We start from the raw sequence: 23,793 nt of genomic DNA, 5'->3' as shown, positions 1-23,793 counted from the left end.
CCTGTAGTCAAGAGGGAATTTTGAGTCGTTAGCTCTTGTGTCAGATCATTGCACAGAAACTCAGGCTGCCACTGAATGTGCACGTTCCTGGGAGAGCACATCCATTTGAAAAGCCAACTTTTTATTATCTCTGCCTTGACCTTTTTGTTTAACCTTTTTTCTAATGCCTGTACAATTTATCTTTCTTAAAATGTTTCTTTCAATAAATGAGATAAACTTGCTCAGTTCAAAAAGAACCAGAAATTTTGCTCGCTTGGTGCCAGCCTGAGTGCTGGGGTGGGCCCATAGCCAAGCGAGCATTTCAGTTCGAGTTGGATTTGGACAAAACAAAGTAACTAATTATTCCTTGCAGCCTTCTCTCCAGGTTTGTGTCAGTTTGGACTCTGGCTCTGAGTGCAGCGGGGCTTGGCACAGCGCTGGGACAGCTTTCAGCGTGCTGGTTGAATGCACACAGGCAGCTGCAGCACGGAGAGCCAGGTCTGCTCTGCAAAAACCAAGTGTCAGCTTTTCAGCAGCCATGTGTATGCTACTGCAAGGGACTCCCAAGTGGTTTTATCCATGGAGTGTGAAAACTGACGGCCATGGCTATCAGCTGCAGGAAGAAATTGTTACCCACCCTGGCAGTGCAAGCCTGGTGCTGTCAGAGTTGAGTTACTTTTCAGCACTGTCATAAGCACAGTGGACTTCTTCCTAACTTTCTCCAGACTTTTCCAATTGCTCTGGAGCTTGCAGTGCCCCAAAAGAGGTGAAGATTTGTTTACCAACCTTAGCATAACTAAGGATCTCCACCAAGATGATGCTGTCCCTCCTCCTGGGCCAGTAGGAGCAAGGTGTGACTGACAGTCCCTTGACCAGGCATTTTAAGAGCCAGAATGAATGGGACAGGATAGTGGTGCAAGGAGAGGAGGTGAAGTCACATCGGAGTCACTACAGACCAGAGACAGAAACACATCATCTGTTTTTCCTTCACACTGTCCCTTATTTATTTGCTTAAACAGAGGTTCAAGTTTCTCATTTAGAGGTAGTTCAAGGGTGATGCTACTTTAAAAACAGCCTGTCACAATCACAGGGTAATGCCTGAAGTAAGTAAAGTGGCTTGATGTGCCATTTTCCTCGGTAAGAGAGGTAGGTGTCAGGTAGTCTAGCTCTGTTTTGTTGGGAAATCATTAGGGCCTTCAGCAGGCACAACTGGGGTCTGAAATGGATGATTCACTCCTAAGTGAAGATCCGTGTTTTCCTCACCTCAGTTGCAACCAACAAGCTTATCTTATACAGTAAGTGGCAGAAACTGCTGGTCTGAGCACCGCTCATTAATCCTCACTGCTTTTGTGAGGGTCCTTAAGCAGGTTTAGATACATATAAAGGTTGTCAGGAAGGATGGGAGAAGGAAGGAGATGTCACTGCACCCGGACAGGACTGTTCTTTTGCAGTTTATTCTTTTGCAAAAGTCTTTCACCCTGGAGGTTTGATGACCGTCATGACCACTGTTAACAGCATCTCTCAGGGCAGGTGATGGTGATGTCACCTACATCTTGTGGCTTCAGTGAACCACTTGGTCCTAAGCTGTTCAGCCACCATGATGAGCTACATGTGTTGTCACCCAACCAGTGACCCCAGCCATCCCCCCAGGTCCCGCTTGTGACCTCTGTCTCCCTCTTCTCTCTTCCAGGTACCTGTGTGAAGTGCAGCAAGGGCGTGTATGGAGCAAACCAGGCTTGCCAGGCCATGGGCAACCTCTACCATGACAGCTGCTTCACCTGTGGAGCCTGCAGTGAGTATCCCTGGCCTGGTCTGACACTGGTGCCAGGCCCTGCAGCAAACTCTTTGGGATTAACATTTTTCTGGTGTAAAGGGGAGAAAAAAAGAAAGCAGTTATTAAACTATCTGCCAGCTGGAGTCTGCTGCAGTTATATGACTTGGTGGTGGTTCTTGCTGTTTGTTTTTGAATGGATTGTTGCAAGGCATGTAGAAAAAATATTTTGGGTTGTGCCGGGCTTCTGGTATGGGGGATGGTTGTTTTCATTCCTCTGCCTCTCAGTTATATCCACATTTTCTTACTTACAAGAGTATTTTTTCAAAGTGGCAGTGAGTATGCCTTAGCTGGCATGTTTTTTGTCTCAGCAGGCTTTACTTTTCAGATGAAGCTGCTGCATGGTAAATCCAGTGACGGTGTTTTTGCTGCAAGAATTATCTTTTACTTGCTAAAATCATTTTGACCCTCTGAAAGACCTCCAGTCAAAGCATCTAGGTGCATGAATGACCCAGGTTACACATCTTGCTCTCTCTTTCTCCAGAGAAATGCAGCCATGCCCTGAGATGAGGGGCATGTCTCTGACAGCTTGGTTTATGGTTTATGCAGGAAGGGAACTGGTTACTGTGGAGAGGTATCAGGCTGGGAGCAGCAATGATGAGCCCTGTGAAATCTACCCAAGAAGCAGAGTAAATAGTTCAGCTGGCCCTGCTGAGCTCCCTGTGGGTCGCTTGTCAGACCCACATCTGGAGCTTGCTGGGGCGTACAGCAATGTATGGATCCTCCTAAGCAGCTTTTTGAGAAGGTCTGTGATGGAGCTGGAGTGAAGAACAGGCCACTTGATTTTAAATCGTGGCTGTATTTGTAAGACAGTGGTTTTTCTGTTTTGTTAGGTTTAACTCCAGCGCTAGTGTATTTTTAGAACTATAGTTGAATATGTGGTGGCAGAAAAAATAATAATCTTCTTCTGCTTTTGTATGTATGAGTTTGGTTTTCCCAGATGAGGCTTAGGGTTTTTCCTCCTGAGCTGTATTTAGAGTTGTAAACTCATCAGGACTGCATGTGTTTTATTTGGAGCTGTAAAGTCGGAATAAATATAGAAAGATGTATATGCTTTTTAATAACAGCTGAGCCTTGAAGTATGCCCATTTCCCAGCTGTCCTACACCAGCTGCCCTCCCTCACCTATGTTTTTAGTAGAGCATTTCACCATCATCTGACTGAAAATGGGAAAACTGAAAAGAGAAAGTGGTTTTGCATATAGTGGCAGTTTCCTAGAGGCTCAGAAGTCAGCAGCTTACTCTTCTGTCCTCTCTTAAAAATTAATTTGAAATTAATGAATCTTCTCCCATGGAGAGATTCCTGGCTGCAGCCAGGGCTTTGCTTCAGTTACCTCTCGCCCTCTAGGGCCAGGCAGTCTCTGAACTGCCCTTGCACCCAAAGCTCCTGTTAAAAATAATCCAGCAGCAGGTTTGAGCTGTCTTAAATTTCTAAAATTACTACCGTGCAACTGGTGCTTTAGAAAGGAACACTTTAGATCCTCCTTTTAAAATGAATTTTACAGTCTTTATTTGGAGACCAGCACTAGAACGGTACTTGTGGTTGCAGAGGTATCTGTGGTTATGTGTTTGTTTGTCTGTGTTTGGTTAAAAATTAGTTTAATTCCATTTCTAATGAGGTGGGTTGGTGAGGGTTGAAAGAATAGCTATTTGCTGCTTATTCTAAAAGTCAACCCTTTCCAAACGTTTCCAGTGCAGGATGAAAAGGTGTGGATGTCAGGTGAGGCTTAGGTGGAAAGAAGCCAAGTTTAGCAAAATGAAGCCCATTTTCTCTCTTACCCAGGCTGCAACTGAGAAATGTGCTGAGTAGATGTGCTGGGGCAAAGGGTTTCAAACTGAAAGTAAAATTAAAAAACAAGGCTAGTGAAAATGATGGGGGAGGGGGGAAAGCAAGGGGTGTGGGAGCAGTAAGGATATTTCACTCAGTAGAAAATACTGTATTTCAAAACAACATAAAAAAGGGGAACGCAAGTCATGGGCATATAAGTGAGAACATAAATCAGCTTGTTACATTTGGAAGAGTAATCATGAAAGCTCAAGTCCTTCCCATTGTGGCAGTGGCTGCACTAAAATGGAAACTGGAGGCAGTGGAAACTGGCAATATGGCATGGATGGATGGAGGGGAAGGAGTGTGGTGGCATGGGATTCCCAGCACTCCAAAAAGAGTGGTGCCAGAGGGAGGCCCCCACAGTAGTGGTGTTTTCCCTCATGTGCACAGACTTCTATGAGCAGCAAGGTTTGCAAGAAATCCTTCAGTGCAGGGGGTGGTTTCCTGCACTGCCCTGTGGTCTGCAGCGCCTTCATGCACCAGTCACTTGCTCCGGGGCTTTGCGGCCCGGCCTGTGCTGGGCTGACTTTCTGAGTTATCAAACCCCTGCACTGTGGCTGCCTGCCTGATGCTGCCTGGGGAGGTACATACCCTCCTGCCCTGCACTCAGGAAGGAAACCTCCTCGAGGGGAATCCTCCCTTTCGCAGCCCAAAGTAATTTCCCGGCCCCACAGACCATCAGCTGCTATGGGGATAAAGGGCACGCACTCTGTCATTCAGCCAGAGAGGACACATGCCCCTCTGCAGCCTTTCTGTCACCTGTGTCACTGCAGTAAATGTGATGAGACCATTTTATCTGCCAGAAAAATAAATATTTATTTGGATGGTGTTGTCTGTCTAGCTGCAAAGCACATCTTGAGCAGCCTATGTGGAAACTCTGGTTTCTAGTTGAAAAGTAAGTAGTGCTTTTAAGGTCAAGTGGAGTTCATCTTGGACACCATCCAGTACAAACTTGACTTTGGAAAAGTCAAGGTTGCTCATGATTTCAATACTAAAATTTCTGCTCTGGTGGAACACTGAATATCCCCCACTCCAATAAATAAAATATGCAAAATTACCTATTAAGGTAAAGCATATTGTCCTCTAGATATTTATAACCACTGTCCTGCTGTTTTCATTTTAGCAAGGATTTCTAATTTTGCTCCTAGCTGGATTTGTGTCCAAACGTGCACTGGTTTCCCCGACAGAAAAAATCAAGAGGGCCTAAGAAGCAAGGGGTTATGTAGGGGATGATACCTCATAGTGCCAAATTTCCTTTGCCCTCTGCTTCCCAATACACTTATGTTCAGAGATAAATGATAGACCAATTTGTTGAACAGGGCTGTGCATATGCTACAGGGTTCAGTTGGCAGGAAAAAAATGTACTGTCTTATCTGAGCCAATGGCATGTAATGCAGAAAATTTGGCTTAGAGGTCAAACCAACAGATTTAGAATTATTACTTTGGCATAAATGTCTCATTTATCTTCTTGTTTGTTACAGAGCAGAGGCACAAACAAGGCAGCCTTTTTCAGAGAGGGAGAGGAAAAAAACTTCAGGCTCTTTCTGCAGGATTAATAATAAATGATATTTGCTTTACAGGAGGGCCATGAAAGTAGGTTACAAAAAAAAAAGGCCTCCAAACGCCTTGAGCTATTTCCTGCATGCTCAAGGTGTTAGTTTCCGCCTTGGGGTTTGGGGGGGGGGGGTTTTGCAGCTTGTTGGACGAACAGTTGTAGCTATCAAACAGTTTGTTACACATTAACCATTTAAATTAAATTACTACTTTATACCTCCTCAGAGTACAAAAGATACATGTGTCTCCAGATGTTGATATTTACTATTTAGATAGTAAGGAGACCTTATAAATTATATACATTTAACTAGACAGTATCACTCTAACCTGCTGTTTTAGTTTTAGTGTTTCAGTGTTTTCTTCAGGATTCAGCCCAGCTTATATCCAAATGCCACAGGTTGCCTGGAAAACAGACCTTTTTTGCTCTGCTAGCAGTGTAATTTATAGCAGAAGGGTCTTGCACTTGAGCCACTTGGTCCTCAGAGGAAATCTGAAAGCTAAAAAAGTGCAAGGGAAGCGTTAGAGATGGCTGTGAAGGAAATCAGTAGGCGAGGAAGGAAGTCAGAAAGAAAGAACTGATTGCAAGGTGATTTGAAGGAGGGTTTGATGTTGAACTACAACACGAGGGCCAAAATAAGGACCAGATTTTGGCTACTTACTGCAAAGAGTTGGAAACCTTGCATGCTTTGCTAGATTACAGAATTCAATCTTTGACATGTCGACATCACTGCATTATCTTATTTTTCTTCTCTGTTTTTGCAAAGTCAGATTGATACTGATCTCAGTGTAGGGGTTAACAGGCTGCTGTTCCAGTGACTTTGAAATCACACGAGCTGGCTGCTTCTTGCCACCTTCTGTGTATATATGTTTTTTTATTTAATATTTCAAAATACAGTTGTGTTTAGAGGTATCAAGGGTCATTTACTAAGCTAGGTAGATAAGATACCAAAGCAGTATTTTCCACAAGCATAGCTCTCTGCTTGGGCTAATTAGTCTTGCTGCAGTGATTATAAAGCATGGCTACTTAGAGCAGTGCAACTCTTGGTGTCTTTGGGCTAATTATGTTGAATAAACAAGTCCTGTATTAGTATGTAACTCCTAGAACAAGAATGCCATGGTTTTTATTGGCACCATTAAATAATTTTACAAGCAGAAAGTCACCTTTTTCTGCACATGTGACTTAATCCCAGACAGCAGGATAGCCAGCCTTGCCAAGTGAATTTCCCCGCAGCCACATGGATGTGTATGGTTATCTTCAGATGCAGAAACTGCCATCTCTTCTAGTGGAGACAGGACTTACTGCCTATAATTGGATAAAAACCACCCCACCAATCAACTCTCTCGAGAAATGTGCAGATCTTCAGAGTGGAGAGTGCAAAGCATTGCCAGTAACACATCCTCAGGATCCCTTCAATAAATTATCATGCCAGAGTCTGCATAGTAAACAATATAATTTTTTAGCAAAAGTAGTGTCAAAAAATATTCAGGTTGTCTGGATGTGCAGTTTAGGGGACAGGCAATTCATCAGCACATTTTTCTGTTTCAGTCTAATTTGCTGTTATGTTCTTGCTGACTTTTTTATGTTTTTATGGGTTTTTTGTTATGTTTTGCTGTCTTCAGTCTCAGCTCACTGGTGAAAAATCCTGTTGTTTGTCAGAAGAAGTGCTTGCTATAGCTGAGAAAAGCCAGGGCAGGTTTTACAGTAAGGTGACAGTACTTGTTCCTCTCCTGGCCAGATTTCAGGGCAGCAGTGATATGGGACCTGACCTGAAGGGGCTTTGGCATGGATCAGGTGTCCTCAGTAGATATCCTTGATGGAAAGATACAGGTGTTCAGCTCACACAAGGGAATGCAGTCAGGGATTTATCAATGTAATAGTGGTTTCAGTCAATTGCATGTGTTTTAGTGCTGGCTGAAAGTCTGAAATTATTAGGACAACGTGAGGAGAAAAGAAAGGTTGAAATCTTTAGTGGAATGAATTTCCAGTCTTTCTGGTCTTTTTGTTTTATAGTGTCATCTTCAAAGTACTGTTTTCTATTAAGAACAGGCATAGGATTAATTTGTGCTGTAAAGATCTTAGTGGGTTTCTTGCAATGTTTTAATGATACCTGTGAGTAATTTTCTGAGTAGTGTCTCAGTAAGCACTGAGGCCCCTTTCATAACCAGAGAAATTTAAAAATTACTCTCTCATGTCTTTTCAATGACAGTTACATTCACTGAGGTCACAGAGTTTGCCTCCCCCTCCTTCCTCCTCTGAGGCTCTGTGTGTTTCGATGAGTCACTGGGTGACAGGGTGGGAGGCCAGCTCTTGACAGCCACCTTGTTTTGGTGCATTTTGGGGAACAGGGCAGCAGTCTCTAGAGTGATGCAGAGTGGCAGAGCACTGGGATGGAAACCAGTTACTGAGCAGGGACCATCTGGATCAAAAGCACTGCTTCATCCCAGGGTGACTGTATTTTACCTCTGAATTTTGATGCTTCTCCGGGTTTTCCCTAAAAAGAAGAACTCTTGAATATCTTCTTGCACTGGTATGCCATCAGCAAAGGAGAGGTGTTGCTCATTTGTGTGGTGTGCTGTGGTTTTGCAGTGTTTTCCTCTGGGGATCCATTTCTGCCCGCACCTGTGGTGCCCTTAGAGGCAGCTTATCTTTCTTGCTTATCTTTCTTCCATGTGCCAGAGCATGTTTTTGGCTTTCAGGCAGCAGATCATTTTCTCAGAGTTTTGAGGGTTTTTTGCTTGGGTTTGTTTGGTTTTTTTCCTACTGCCTCATGTATGGTGAGAGCACATGCAATGTTAACATACCACTGGTGGAGTTGAGAGAAACTGAACAACTTACATGGTAATGGAGTTACTGTGTCCTAGCAGTTTCTTCTCAGAGATATCCTATCCTCCTGCCCATGGTTTCAGCAAGATTTTGGTCTGCCCTGGGATGTGTGCCATTTACCTGATTTGGAGGATGTACAGGCATTGAAGTGACCCTTTCATGCAGGCCCAATTCTAGAGCAGATTGGAAATATTGACGCTTCTGTGTCAGCCTCAGTGCTGCACCCATCTTTAATGGTGGCCAACATAAATGGGACAGATGGCAGAAATTAAGCAGAACTCTCTGATGCCTGACCTAGTCTGCTGCACAGGGTAGGGCACCATACTGCCTGTCAGCAGTGTCCACAGAGGGCTCCCAAAACACACGTGCTGCCTGGGGATGGGGGGGCTCCTGTGCTGTGGGGAGCAGGGACTTTTGAGTGGTTGGGAGGAGCCAAGGTCCTTGGGCTCTGCCTGTACCCAATTTACTGCCTGAAGGGTGTGCATGGATCAGAGTAGGTTCTTTAATCCAAATCTCCTTGCAGATTTCCATGGGGAGAATGGAAACTGGGGGAAGGACTGCAGCTTGAGCCGGAGCCACCCAGGACTGAGTAGAGCTTCCTTTGATCCTTAGCAGCCAGGCTGATGGTGTTTCCAACCTGCTGTCCTGCTTGTCAGAAGGTTACATCCAATGAACCCAGAAAATAAAATCCTTTTGAATTTAACCTGCCATCAGTAATCACATATCCAAATTTGTTTTACAGCTGTGGTACTCTAAAAAGCACTGATCTTTGTAATGGCAGAGGCCCAGGGCTGTCAGCGTGGAAGGGACCCAGGAGTAGCTGCCAGTCAGCAGTGATTTTTGCCCATTTGCTGTGCAGATACCACAGGGAGTTCCATGGTGCTTAGATAAGTGACAAGTGAAGTCCACACATTGCCTTTCCAGCAATGCAGCAATCCTGGTCATGCATCCCCATAGAGCCCTGGGATCCAGACATGGCCCTTTTCCATTGTATGTATCACGAGCTATCTCTTGTCTTTTAATGGAGGTTTGTGACCGCCACTGTCCTTTTCATAAATAATGGAAAAGCAACTTCAAAAGAGAAAGTCGAGTCCAGCTCCCCAGCAAACAAATGATGCATCTCCCAGGATCCTCCTTGCCAGGGACATTGCAAGTCCCTCATAAAACTCTCTCTGCATGAACTTCAAAAGGAGAGAGCCATCATTTGCGAAAACGGTGGACAAAAGCACTGGCATCCTGGGAGTGCAGCCTGATGGTATGCCTATTATCAGCTGCTAAGCAAAGTGTGTTTATTTTAGCACAAAGGCACTAGTGACTAAGCTTGAAATATTTTGAAATTGGTGCTGAAATGACCTCGAGGTCATCCTGAAGGTCCCACAGCTAAACAGATTAGACATACGTGTGAGGGATGAGCAGCACATAAAAGCTCAGGGCTCAAACTTCCTGTCAGAGAAATGAACAAGATACCTTGTAACAAGTGAAGACAGTAAGGTTGAAATGCCAAAGAATTTTAATTGTCTGAATCTTTTCAGGTGTGAGATTAGCTAAATTCAGGGTGAAGTGAAAGTGAAATACAGTCAGGAGCCAGCAGCATAAGACTAGTAGCACAATTGATCCTGAAAGCAGCAAGCCATGCATTAAATATTCCTGGGTTTATCAAAGGATATTTCTTCATGATGCATATTGAAAATAGGCAGTTATCAACAAGTGATTCCTTATATGCCATTTTACTTCTCAGTCCTTCCTTTTGGTGAAAATAAAACAGCATCTTCATGCTCCAGTGACACCTGTGCCAGCCTCTGCGGGCCCAGTCAGAAGTATCGCTTTTGAGAGGGACTGGTTTAGTTTAAGGCACTACCCCATGTCAGGGAGCTCAGTGCAGGGACAGAAGGCACTGCTGCCCTGCTCTGCACTGCGGGGCAGTCCCAGTGCTGTTGCTTTTACTGGTGTGGCTGCAGCAAGAACATCCCAGCTCCACCGGGACAGTCCCCAGTGCAGCCTGGGGAAGCGAGCTTTTCCTGCATCTTCCCTTCCCAATTGTACGATGAGAAAGTGCTTCCTCATCTTGAAGAGGTACTGGGAGAAGTCCATCCCAGAAGTGGGCAGGGAGAAGCTGAGAGCAGCAGAGGAGGAAATGGGCTGTGTTTGCATGAACCACTCCCACGGTGGCTGCAGGAGCACCTGGTACTTGCGGGTTTTGCTAATTTCCTTTTACGTTTCTGCCAGGAGCTTAAAGAGAGTAATAGAGAGCTAAAAATAGTTAATATGCTCACCTCTTCCCTAAAAAACATGATTAAATCATCCCTGTCCTGCCTCAAAGTGCTCTTGGTGTCAGCAGCTCTTCTTCAGGGACTCATAAAATGCCCATGGCCAGATTATGAATCCTTTATAAAGGGGTTTATCCCTCTGCTGAATGAGCTTGCAGCAGAAGCCCAGACATAGCACACTGGCTGTGGCACCTTCACTGAAGGTCTGTTGCCATCAATCTTAACCTGCTAATGTCACCGTGTTAAAAATACACTGGATGCAGAATGGCTGGTAAATGCTTTTTTTGTCACCATGGAAGAATGACGTCGTGGCAGCAATCCAAACCTCATCCCTTCTGTTGGAATGGCTGCTGTTCATGCACCAGGCGAGGGCCTTCATCCAAAGAAGCATTTCCTCGTTGCATGGCCCCATGTGTATGTTTTTCCTCACCACTGTCAGCTTGTCTTTAAGGAGACACATTGCACGCAAGTGGGAAAGTCACTTGGGCACCTGCCTGTTGCACTGAACTGGAGCCCTCACTATCATGTAATTTAAAACCAAAGTTAAATATTTTTTGTTTGTTTTTCATTTTTAGGAGTGCTAAATCCCAGTGTCGTATTTCAATCAGTGGGAGATTTTCAAGAGTACTTCTTGCTGCATTAGGCTTGTTTTTAACTTGCTTAGGACCACCCTTTGACAAAGGTGCTGCAAATCTCAGGTATTCCCATGCCTCTCCTGTCCCTCCTCAGACACTGTGACTGTAGAGCTGCTGGTGAGCATGCCAGGCTTACCTGTGGACAGGCAGGCACACAGGTGGGGTTATCATACAAGTACACACCCTGGGTTAGGAGCCACAAAGATTACATGTGGTGGAGTTATCATGCAAATACACACCCTGGGTTATGAGCCGCAAAGATTACATGTCCCAGATTAGATATTTTCTGTTTTGAACTCTGGGTCCTGTTTCGGTTTCAGCAAAATCAGAAAAACCAGAGTGGGATGCTTTCGGATTTGTCCGGTTTTCTTCCATGTCTGCATTGGTGCAAGGATGGGCTGCTGCCCTGGGTTATATCTGACCTCCAGGTTGCATAGTTGTCCCTAGCAGGGATTAGGAGAGATTGGGGGACAGTGAATATGATGGGGCCATGTGCTTTAGGCTCCTGCACTGGTCCAGTAAACACAGAGCTGAGCAATGCCCACAGTTTAACCATTAAGCTCCTGCACACGCAAACCGGGGCTCATTCCTTGAGAAAGCACAGTGCCCTGTCCTCCACCTGCCTTGCTGCCTGAGACCTTGGCAGGGCACTGCTGATGAAATGCTGGTCTGCCTCAATTCACTGGCAAAACTTTGGAGCTTCCCTGGAGCATCTCCATTTCTCAAGGTGTTCCACTGGGACAGTTCCCAGTGCAGCCTGGGGAAGTGAGCTTTTCCTGTATGTTGCCTTCCTAATTGTATGATAAGAAAGTGCTTCCTCACCTCGAAGAGACACTGGGAGAAGTCCATCCCAGAAGTGGGCAGGGAGAAGCAGAGAGCAGCAGAGGAAGAAATGGGTAGCGGGAGTTGTTTCCCAGCCTGAGGGTGCCCTCTGGTGTATGCAGGAGACTGTAAAGATTGTAGTTTCTTCAAGTGGGTTTACTTGGCTTCCTGCTTTTCCTAAAGCCTTGCAGCCAGCACGGTTCTTCGCTGAAGTCTGCTGGGTAGGTGCATACCATAAAGTGATCCCCAGACCAGTCCCGTGTGTTGTTTACATTTATACACCCAGCAGCTGACAATCACTTTTTTAATGATACTGGCCACATTCAGCACGTTAAGCAGGAGGCTTCTGGGTCCCAGAGTCTCAGACCCAATTTCCTTCCAGCAGTGCCTGGTAGGTGTCCAAAACCAGCCTGCAGCAGGTCCTGCTCCAGCTGTGCCCAGGCAGGGCTGCTCCCCCTGCCCTGGGCACTGTCTCCTGGCACAGGCTTGGGGCTCCAGTGCAGAACCTTTCCAGTGCCAGGCTTGTATTTCAAACCCTGGGCTCAATAAGGAAACCAGGCTGCAAAGAGGTAGGAGCAGCTTTTTATAAACAAACAAAACCTAGCCATTTTTTCTTGGGGGAATGCAGGGCCTTTAGGAGTGCTGGCAGCCTGAGCAAACATTGCCATGATTACATGGAACTGAAAACAGACGGTGAATGAGAGGCATAAACACAAAAGCTGCAGTAAATACAAATCTTCTCCATATGTAGAGTCCTTTCTTGGAAAAACGTTGTCATCTTGTCTCGATTATGACATTCGGATTTTCTAAAAAAATTTTTTTTAATAGTTTCGAAGCTTTTTGTTGGCAGCTGTAGTAACAAATGTGCTGGTAGGTAGCAGAGAAGCCTGTTGAGTGCTCTGGTGGGGCAGAGTGGGTGCTCGGGTATTGCAGTGCCTTGTCTGGCAGCTGCTGCTCATAGCAAAACAGCAAGGTTGTGACATTTTGAGGAATTAAGTCAAGTGTGGGTTACTCTCTGTATGCCCTTTCTTCTTTCCTTCTTGCTCCTTTCCTGGGGTGTTTTCCAGCATGAGTCAGTGTATCCTCACTTACTCTTCCCAGAGTTACAACACGCACAGTAATCTGCCAGGATGTGGTCCAGGCTTGCAAAGCTACCACCTCCTGCCCAGAGGTGGGACTTTTGTCCAGATCCACCAACTGGCATTCACCAGCAACCACCAGTGGAAGAAGGTTTGGTGGGCTGGAGTCTGGGAAGACATGTGCTGGAGTTGGGTGCTCTTTTCCAGCTGTGTGACAGCTGTCCTTCGATGTCTTCATTGTTGTTTGCTTCTCGGCAGTCAGGTTTTGCTCACATTTTCTCCCTGCTCTCTGCTGACCTTTTTGTTATCTCGGTTTTGTTTTCCCTTAGGTCGAAAGCTGAGAGGAAAAGCCTTTTATTTTGTCAATGGAAAGGTGTTCTGTGAAGAAGACTTCCTGGTAAGCACCCAGTTGACTCTTGTAATGAGACATCTCAGGGTTGCCAGCAGACACACAGCCTTTCTGCCTGTCAGCTTTGCCTGTGTTTCACATGCTTCTGGTCCAGCATCCTGCCTGCCCCTTCTGCTCCAACATTTACCTAGGGCCAGCCCCAGCCACAGTGGCTGCCCACGTGTGGTGCTGGAAGTAGTTGAGTGAGAGGGCATGGTTTTGTGGCACAGAGCCTCTAGCTGAAGCCATAATCTGTTGTGATGTCTCCTTCAAAGCATTGTCTCCATGGCCATACTGTGGAGGCAGGAGTGAGATGAATAGCTACAGAAGAATGAATGGGTGAATTTCCCTTTTCACCTAATGGATATCTTAATGGATATCTTTCTGTTGTCCTCAATGGATTTTGTATGAGGGTACCTAAGCATGAAGCAACCCCACAGCCCTCTCCTTGGCTGGTGCAGATAAAAAGCCACACACCCTTCTTCCCCTGAGTCCTGGTAGATTAAGCCTTCCTTGAGACTTGACAAAGCCATTTTTGCCTACTTATTGGTGAAGCCTAGTGATTTCTGTCAGAGAGAGGTAAGTTCATCTTCTTTGTTCTCATCAGTATGTTCTACACGGGCTGAAAATAAAAAGATTGATTAAATACACCTAAAATATTTTATTTTCCAAGTTTGCATTTCCATCATTCAGACAGATGATGTGCTGTGCCCAAGGTGCATGTTGTGGACACGACAGACAGTTCCTTACCAATAGATCTCAGCAAAAACAGCAAAAACGTTGCCCTGGGCCAGACTTGATTGCTATCCTAACAAGGAGCTGGGACAATACCACTGACCTCAGAGAAGCTTCAACAGAATTATAATCATGTAACCAAAGAAAAATTTGGCTTTCCAGGCCTATATATACAGATATTGTGGCATGAATATGTGATAAACACAAGTAGGTTCCTGCCTTGTAGATTTATGTGGTCAAATAAGCATGTAATAAGTCTTATTAGTAACTGCCTTATTTGCATGTGTATTTATGGTATTTATTTTTGTACTTTAAATTAAAGTTAAATTTTGGACTTGGAAGTTACAGGAATTTGTACTCTTTCTGAAACTGGGCAGTCTGGTGTCTTTATTTATATCCTCTGGAAACCCATCCAAACCTTTATATAATGAAAAAAGCATTGGAAAGTTTAGCTTTTCTGTGTAAGGAGCACAGAAAAAGGACCTATGCAAACAAATATGCAAATAACACTCCACAGTACACTGTTGTTTGTGCTTGAGTGGCCTTGTGAAATTTTAAGTGAATTCTTTTTTGTCCTTGCAGTATTCCGGTTTCCAGCAGTCAGCTGACAGGTGTTTCATTTGTGGTCATTTGATAATGGACATGGTAAGTGACAGTCGCTTAAGGAGAAAAAACTCCCACAGCTTTTTAGAAGAATGCATCAAAAGAAAAATATATTCATACCCAATACTGTCTGTTGTCATGTGGTAGTTTGCCTAGTGTGAGACTGGTATCAGAAGGACAATCCTCTGAGCCTTTTGTTGAGTTTTTTCAAGTGAAGCTGGCATGCTACTGTACGTGGTGCAGAGACACAGCTCTGCCTGTTTTCAGTGGGTGTTGAAAAGCAGAGCCTCCAGCTCTTTCATCCCTTTTTGGGCTTCCCTGGACAGTGTTATTTGTAATCCTGTTGATGCTTCCTGCTCAGCAGTGTCGTGGCTCTGCAGTGCTCCCTTGCTGTGAGGCATCAGTGCAGCTCTCTCAGCCTCTCTTTCCTGCACTCAAGCTGTGGCTTCCCATGTGTCTTCTGGATGAAGTCACTTCCTTGTCATTTTCTGTGGGTACTGATACTCTGGGGAGCAGGTTTGACCTACAGTGTGTGATCCAGACCTCAGAGTTCAGATCTGTGAAGCAGGATTAGCCTACAGCAGGTACCATCCATTCCAGATGTGCATGGGGTGGGGGACGCTTGGGGGGTCAGCATTCAGTTGTAGGACATTCAGAGGGAGACCAGTATAGCTGGTGGTGTAAGACTACAGCTGAGGCAAAGAAATTAGGAATTTCTGGTTCACAGCATACCTCCCAGCATTTTCTAATGCTTATCATTAATTGTCTTTGTTTGCCTGCTTACACTGGGAAGCATTACAATTGGAAAAGCTGTTTCGTACTCAGAAGTCTGATCCTTCTACTGACCGTGGTATTCCAGGTAGTGAATTGCAGCTGTTGAGTTCAACACAGTTTCCATAGTCTGTGCTAATTAGAAAGCCAGTACAAAGCGAGTACAAAGCCCTTCAATACCTAAGGAATTACGAAAACCTAGCAATAATATTACTTCCAACTTCTCATGGAGAATATAAAAATATATTTCCTTTGTTCGGCTGGTACATCTTGCCTTTTGATCTTGATAAGTATTCTCTGCCTGTTGACTTCAGAAATTATTTTCTCTCCTTTGTCATGCTAAATACCTTGACTGAGTCTCTAAATTGTTTTCTTACCCACGCTAATAATCAATATTTCTGGAACCAGGTGCTATATATTGATTCCAGCTGCCCTTTCCATCCTTGTTAACTGATTTTTCAGATGAGATGGGGGAAAAAAGACACAGCCCTGCTGATGAATATGCAGCATTATCTGGTGTAAAGCTGTGTGTTTACTATTTTCATCTTTATTGGCTCTTCATGTGCATTTTTCCTCTCTCCTGCTCTGTTGCAGATCCTGCAGGCTCTAGGGAAATCATATCATCCGGGCTGCTTCCGATGCGTCATCTGCAACGAGTGTCTGGATGGTGTGCCATTCACTGTAGACTCTGAAAACAAAATCTACTGTGTCAGAGATTACCACAAGTAAGGGCAAAATAAACAGCAGAGATGTTCCAAGCAACAAGCCTCTAATTTAGCTTTTCAGCAAGTTAGGAGTGCAGATTAGTAAAATAGCAACAGGGTTAGAATTTTGAGGATGGGGCTAGACCCTAGAAATTCCTCCCCTCTCCTCTTATCCAGCTGTTGACTCCTGTGTAACTCTGATGAAGTCAAATAACCTCTGGGCTTCAGATGCCCCTTCTGCAAAGCAGAGACAGTGAGAAATAGTGCTCCTGAAGTGTTCAGTGATGTGCAAAATTAGTCTGCTTTAAGGCAAGCCTGTGAATGCCTGTGGAAATCAATGTGATTTACTTTTTGAGTAGTTGAAGGGCTGAATTTGACTTTTAAAGAATCACCACTGAACCTGCAAAGCAAAACTTTTACCCAGTTCTAAATTAAACAACTGATAAATCCACTTTCAAAATCACTTCTTATTTAGACAGTAAAATAAAATGGCTGTGCTCTTGGCTGGTAGTTATGACATTAGAGCTGCACACACTTTGTATGTCCTTCTGGCTTGCTTTGGTCCTTGCTCCATTTTCTGAGAAGGGAGAGTATTAAGTGTTACTCAGGCAGCCCTTGGAGCTCTTCAGTGTTGTGCCAGAATTAGAGTTGTTACAATCAAGATTAGTGCCCTTGTATGCCATCGTTATTCTGAAATTATGCATATTTTCCTGCAATTTAATTTAAGTAATTATTCTGTTATAAGGCCTTAAGAAGCTGTACAGTCATGTGGTGTTTTCTCAGAAGTTTCCTGCCCTGAGGCTGCCACTTCTTTCAATGTATTTTTCTGGGGACAGTCCTCCTCAGTTCCTCCTCATTTTCTTTTCCAAATCTCTCAGTAGCAGCCAAGAATTTTATAGGGAATTTTGTATTTTTTCTGGCACTAAGTGTAAAGTATACTCTTTTTGCCTGATTGAGCAACATGTGCCAAGCATTACTTAAAATCAATGCTAAAATGAATTTATGATCTTGGGAAACAAAGTTTTCCTGTGGGTAAGTTATTTACAGCTGAAGCTTTTCATGTTATCACTGAGAACATACAGTCCTCTCTGTTTGTGTTGATCCATAACTTGCCTTCAATTCCTTGTTGTTCTTCCAGAGTTTTAGCTCCAAAGTGTGCAGCATGTGGACTTCCCATTCTGCCCTCTGAGGTGAGAGCCTTTTATTCCATATCCCCTCAGGGGAGGAGTGTCAGGCCTTGCTCTCTTTCACACTTGACCCTGTGTCAAGACGAATGTGCTTGTGGATGGGGAGAGATGGTCGCTTCCTCTGGAGTGCAACCCTTTGATCTAAGTTCATGCACTGTTCTTGAAATGTGACCCTTCTTTTGTTCAGTAATGAACCTTCTTCTTCCTTGGTCAGGCTGCTTTTTTCATCTCCTGCAGGATTATGCTGCTGCTAGTTTTATGTTCAGGAGAATTTTCCTTTATGTCAATAGATGCTGGTGGTACTCCTAAATGTAACTCATTTTAATACTTGGAGGAGATGAATCTTGGGCAAAACTAATTTAAAATGCTGAAAAATGTGTTCTATTGAAATTACCTAGTGATTAATATGTGATTTCTGATAGATGTTACTGTTAAACAGGGAACATTTTTACATTTCCGGTGTCACATTTTAGAGGATAACTGCAGTCAGTCGATACTGACTGCAGATATCCTCTGTAAAAATATTTATTATTAACTGTAAAAATAACTGCAAGTGGCAGGATTTATCTGTGGTCTCCAACCAGCTGCCCAAATGCATTTCCTCAACATTCATTCTGTTGCAGGAAGCAATCTACAAAGTGCATGTGTCTGATCCTGCTGTAATCCTTTGTAATTTCTGCTTTGCTCAAATGTGCACAGGGGTCTGATGAGACCATTCGGGTTGTGTCCATGGACAAGGATTACCACGTGGAATGTTACCACTGCGAGGTAGGTCAGCAGCTTTCTCGGGGAGCGGGCACTTCATAGTCATAACTGCTATTCTTTTTAAGATGGAAATAAATCTTACTGCTGCCTTCCAGCAGCAGTAGATGAGCAGTGCAAACCTTGCAGTGTGAGACCCTTTCTGTCAGTGACTGAGAAATTTCCAGATTGAGGATGAAAGCTTTTGCAGCAACGTGTTTCAGCTGTAATTTCATTTGCTATCCATAAAGTTGCAGGCAACAAGTTAATTATTGCTTTTCAAATTTGGCAGTTTATTCATTAATGAAGGAAGCATGGTGACTTAGTAAGGTCTATTGCTGCCTTTCAGAAGCCCCAAGCTCCAGATCACATTAGTGTATCTGATTTCCAAGTCAGATTGTTGAAAAATGCTAAGGTGGTGACTGATCCTGTGGGGTATAAGTTACTTTCACTCTCATGGGAAATGAACGTGTCATTGGGGCTGGAGAAAGGATGCGGCTGCACAAGAAAAAATTCCACAAGATGCCAGCTCTTGCAAACCATTTGGTCTCCATGCAGGGCTTCTCAGAAAGCCTCCATACTTCTGCATTGTGAATTAAAATAAATAGTTGTCTTTTCTCACTGTGCTTATAATGCAGTGAAAGGAGGCCCTGACACTGTACAACTGTAATGTGAAGAGGTGAATCCTACCTGACGGTGTAAGGAGACACGAGCATGTTTAAAATACATGTAAGAGGGTTGCACCTTACCACAAGATAAAGCTTATTCAGTAAAACTGCTTCAAACAAATTTGTACAAGGCTGTCCATCAAAGTGCCTATGTTAGATGTTTTTCTTCTCATGGTACATGCTGGACCTATTAGGAAGGAGCTGTTGGCTGGGTGTCTTCTGTCCTTGTCACAAAATCACTTTCCTGGAAGCCAGACCCCAGCTGACACTGGAAGATGAACACAAGCTCTAATAATTGGCATGGCCTCTCTTTGCAGGACTGTGGGATGGAGCTGAACGATGAAGACGGGCATCGCTGCTACCCACTGGATGAACATTTGCTTTGTCACTCCTGTCACCTGAAACACATAGAGAATGGCACAACCCCAGCAGCTGCCTACCAGCACCACTACTAGTCAGCGTGGCCAGCGTTGGAAAGCCGGGACAGAAGACTTGTTACATGATCTCCCTCTCCCCACCTTCAGCTGATTTCCTGTGCATGTTTTCCGCCAGTCGGCAGTGTTCCTGTAAAAGGATATGAGAGATTTTTGCTGGATTCACAAAGGATTTCAGCTGCATCAAACCATGTCTACTTGACCAAGAATGTGGCATGTTACCTAAACCAATCAGTTTACTTTTACGTGCCTTTTTCTGCTGCCTGGAGATTCCTCTGGGCTCATTTTGGAAGATTATCCAGTGAAAGCACAATTTGCTCTCGTGCCTATGAACTCGGATCGTGCCATGCACAATTAAAAAGCCAGAGGCTGGCTTGCCAGGGACATCCCATCAGTCTACTGTTTCCTGAAAGCACATTTCATCAGGTTCCCTGAAGGACACCAACCTATTAGTACCAGTTTTTTAGATACACTCTGTTTTTATTAATTCTTTAGGAAAAGAAAAGAAAGGGGTCTGTGGAAAATGGCACACTTGGACCTTTCAGTTAATTCCCTGAACTCCAGTATCAAGTCTGTAAAAAGGCTGTAAAACCACCAACTCTCCAAGCACAAACAGGCAATGCTGTCTGGCAACTGGAGGCCAACATCCCATTTCAAACAACAAAAAACTGGAACAAGCTAGGCTAAGTTACTGCAATGACTTGGGGCCCAGGCTTGTGTGTCAGCATGACACACAGGGGCCAGTCTGCTGTGCCAGAGTCTGCATAGTGGATCATATTTGGAAAGGAAAGGTCGGGATGCTGAACGTGTGGACATGGGGGAAATCCATCCTCATTCTTGCTTGCAGAGCTCGTGTTGGAAAAAAGCTCTCCATACACAGACAGTTGCCTGAGTTTTCCAGTTTGTCCTCACAGCGCAGCCCTCAGCCTGCCTGTTCCTTTCATGGTGTTTACCCAGCACAAAGCCATTTCATAGTGGTGCTTATTTAGAGCTCGGGAAACAAACTCGAGATTGTTATGAAGGCTTTGTTACATTTAGAGCCCAGCTCTACAACCTGAACTCATATGAGTATTTTGGCATAAACAGATTTGCTCCCGTGAATAATAACAGCTTATCTGAGTAAGGGGTTAGAGAGTTTGGCCCTTACTTTCTCTTCTGCTGAGAAAGCAGGAAGGCAGATTGTTTCTTTTCTTGACCCCGCCCTGCTTTATAGTCAAAGAAATCTGTTCCCCCCATATGTGTTACATATGTGATGGGTGTGCCTGCACTGCATGTTCTGTACATACCAAAGCTGAGCAGCCCCTCATGTACTGGTACTTTTGTTTAACAAAAATCTCTTAATTTAAAGCCTTGGATGCAGCTGGGGATCTTAACTACTCTTTCTGTCATTTGTGTGGAAAATTAGTTAAATCCTCATGTACCTATGCTAAAGATGTAAAGTTGGTTCTGACTAGCAAAGGATGGGATAACATTCTTGAAGATCTTTTTAGTGAGGAAACTACAATAAGTTAGCTGAGCCATGGCACTGGGACTCCCAAAACGTGCCCATGCTGAAAACCCATTATAGTTCAACTAAACCTCTTTTCTAGTCGCATGGATGTAGCTTGAACTTCACTCGATGTAGTCAGACAGCAACGTGTACCCATCTGGAGCAGCACAGGTGTCAGGTAGCAACAAGTTGCCTGTCTCTGCCTGTGCTAATAAATCATCTTGCCATTGCTGAAATGTGAAACTGCCCCAGCCTCAGGAGCTTGGTGGGCTTGGCATGGAGTTTCATGGTGCCAGCTGACTATCCCGCCCTCTGCCCCATTCAGCTGCAAGTGCCTCCCCCTGTTTCTGCTGCTCTTCAGGATGGGGATGGCAGCTCGGGGCTGGAGGCTGGTCCTGCCTGGAAGCCATCCACAGCTTTGGTGTAGCTTGGCTCTGTGGCACCATTTTTCCTGGGGACACGCATCCCTTCAGTGAGTGACTGAAAGCTCAAGGGAGGGCACTTTACCACTGTGAAATATATCTTCTGAGAGTTTTACCTGTGATTTTAGAGGAGGTAAAATTGACCCCAAATATGTGAGCCCTCCTAGAGCTTTAAATTTAGCCTCCAAATGCTGGTTAGGAAAGGGATGGGAGCTGACACAAAACGTAAGCAGTGCTGCATCCAAGCAAGATGGATTGAGGGCCACAACAGCCAGGGCAAATCCTGTAGTGCTCTCACCCCAGTGCACAACATCAGCTTATGTCCTGCAGCACAGCTAGGCTGGAGCAGGGAGGGGGTGTTCAAGGTGTGACTGTGATCTTAGGACTGTCTGAAGGGGCTGAGGTGGAAAATAACACTAGCTCACAATCCCTAGTAAATAATTCAGATAGTCCTGGGCAGGTGGTTCTCCGCCCTGAGCTGCTTTTGGCAGCAAAGGTGATGAGATATCAAAGTGGTTTTTGGAAGTGTACTGGTAACACCAGCCTTGATCATCTGTTGCTGTCTCTGAGACCAGATGCTATGTAGCTCATGCTTCTGCTACCTCTTGATTTTTTAGAGGAAGCCCTTGTGCACATTTTTTGGCCTTCATTTTGTAAAGATCTGGAAACACTAGTGGGATGGGTATTTTCTTTTTAAACTGCATTTTAAACTTCTGTCTCACCATTGCAGCCTTCCCTACAACCTCAAAATAAGCAGGAGAGAAGGGTACGGGGAGAAGGACAATTTTCCTTTGTGGAAAGCCTGAAGCAGGCAGTTTGTGGCAAGCTGTCTTGCAGGAGCCCTCTTTGCACCACCAGAAAGTTTGGCCTCTACTCCCACACAGTGTCTTCTTACTCCTGTCAGCCCCCCTGTATCCCTCAGTGCTGGGGAAATGAAGGCTGCCCTGCTTCCAGTTTTGAGGTCCCCTATAAATTATTAAATGCCAACACTCTGCTTTCCTGTATTTACAAAGAGATGGAAATGACAGTGTGAAGCTCTTGAAAAAGGAGCCTGTGAGCTTGTGGTTTTGAAGCTAAAGCATCTACTGCACTGCCCTGCACCCCTGTGTGTGCTAACTTCCACTGCTTCTATCTCTGGGAGTTTGAATTCATTTAAGCTCAGTATTATTTCTCCCAGGCTGTGAGTGTCTGAGTCCCTGTTGATTTTCCCCAGCTTGTCCCCAGCTCTGCAGCTGCCTGACAGTGGGTCTGGCACGGGGGGAGGCAGGGGCATCCTGCACAGGGGAACCTTCTCCTCCTTCTGACCCTCTACCAGCCATCTGTGGAGCTCCAAGCCCTCACTGCCTGCCTTCAGGCGGCTCCTCCAAAGGGAAATATAGCTCTGGAGCTGGACATGTGAGGTTTTTTGTCCCCTGCAGAGGAATTTCAAAAAACATGTTAAATTCCAACTATCTCATGGCTGATACTCATTGGGTTTTGCTGTTCACATGAACCTTGTTGCCTTTTAATTGATTAAGATGCTATGAAAATGTACTATGAATAGTTAGTCTTGATTCCTCCCCCAGCAAGTTCTTCTGACTGGTTTTAGAGTAAGGAACCCTTGGAAGTCTCATTGTGCTGTTAATGAGTAACTCTCATGCAAATAGTTATTCAAGTGAATTCCCTGAAGCCTGCTTTCAGGAATCAGAGCTTAAAAGATTTTTTCATTCAGATCATGCTGTTAAATTTCTATTGCTTAGAATACAGAAACTCATTTAAATAGGGATTTTTGCATAAGAGCTGGGAGAAAGCTCCAGCTACAGAAGCAGCAGACATTTTTTGTGTAAAGTATAAGAAACACCTGTGATCAAAGCAATTTAGGAAACTGCCCTGATGTTAAAACACAGGGAACAGCAGTTTCAAACACTCTGGTAAGGAGCATTTGAAAAGATCTGTGGCTCTTCAGTTTCTGAATTTCATTTGGGGGCTTTTAAAATGTTTTCCCAGTCTTTCAAGGTTTAAATGCTTTTTTTTGGTAGATCTTTTTACTACAGAGTGAATAGCTGCTTAGTCTGGAAATGGTGGAGTTTCATCAGCAATCGGGTGTGATGTGGCAGCCTTGAAAGGCAGAAACTGGGCTTCCAAGAGCTGGCATGCATCTGGCTGGCCATTCCAAAGAAAGGATTATCTCATTTTTTGGAAAAAAAGTCCCATGTGGGCCTTGACTGCTTGCTATATGCTCACTTTTGGGGTGGTGTGTGCAGTTGTGTCTATGCACATGGACATGTGGCACGTGCTGCCTGTGAGACAGCTGCCTTTCACACCTCTGTGCCTGCACCAAGTGCTTGTAGGTGCATTTTGAGCAACTTTCTGTGTGTGAATGTAAGGACAAGTTGACCCAGGCCTCATCACTGGGAAATACCCCTGGAGTCAGTACCTGCGGGCAGGGAAGGGCTATGACCAGATACACATCCCTTTCCCCCATCCTGTGAGTGCCTGTGCTACTGGGAGAAGCTGGGAAGGGGTTTGCATTTCTCATCATCACACAGTATTTGTGCATTCATTTTCCTTTTGCATTTCTGCGTCCTGCTGCTCGCTGGCTGCAGTGGGCCTGGCTGTACTTACTGAAGCTGACTGGGCAGACATCTTCCGGAGAGGGCCTGGGACTGCTCACCCACCCTTTTCCTAAGGAGAAGCAAAGCTTTCCTGAGCAATAAAAGTCATTACCCTGCTTTCTTCCAGGCAGAAGCTGGTGTGGCAACATACATCTGCAACCCACTCAGACACGAGAGGAGATGGGAAGAAACTGTCCCCACGTGCAAATACTTGGCAAAGAGTCCTGTAAAGGCAGGAAT

The 23,793-nt window shown here is 44.7% G+C and overlaps 1 protein-coding gene across 1 annotated transcript in view; it reads left to right on the top strand.

Moving 5' to 3' along the window:
• LIMD1 (LIM domains containing 1) overlaps positions 1 to 23,629 on the top strand; it is a 33,924-nt gene extending 10,295 nt beyond the window's left edge. Inside the window, exons 3-9 of the mRNA XM_008633964.2 lie at positions 1,670 to 1,771; positions 13,147 to 13,214; positions 14,523 to 14,585; positions 15,909 to 16,039; positions 17,157 to 17,208; positions 17,905 to 17,973; positions 18,932 to 23,629. Coding sequence (XP_008632186.2) covers positions 1,670 to 1,771; positions 13,147 to 13,214; positions 14,523 to 14,585; positions 15,909 to 16,039; positions 17,157 to 17,208; positions 17,905 to 17,973; positions 18,932 to 19,069 — 623 coding nt within the window. The 3' untranslated portion in view covers positions 19,070 to 23,629. The remainder of the gene's footprint in view (positions 1 to 1,669; positions 1,772 to 13,146; positions 13,215 to 14,522; positions 14,586 to 15,908; positions 16,040 to 17,156; positions 17,209 to 17,904; positions 17,974 to 18,931) is intronic.
• Positions 23,630 to 23,793: the final 164 nt, after the last annotated feature.

The sequence above is a fragment of the Corvus brachyrhynchos genome, unplaced genomic scaffold (assembly GCF_000691975.1).
Source record: "Corvus brachyrhynchos isolate BGI_N302 unplaced genomic scaffold, ASM69197v1 scaffold94, whole genome shotgun sequence".
NCBI classification, from domain to species: Eukaryota; Metazoa; Chordata; class Aves; order Passeriformes; family Corvidae; genus Corvus; species Corvus brachyrhynchos.
Note: the sequence above shows the minus strand (reverse complement) of the source record. Positions and strands in the feature narration are given on the sequence as shown.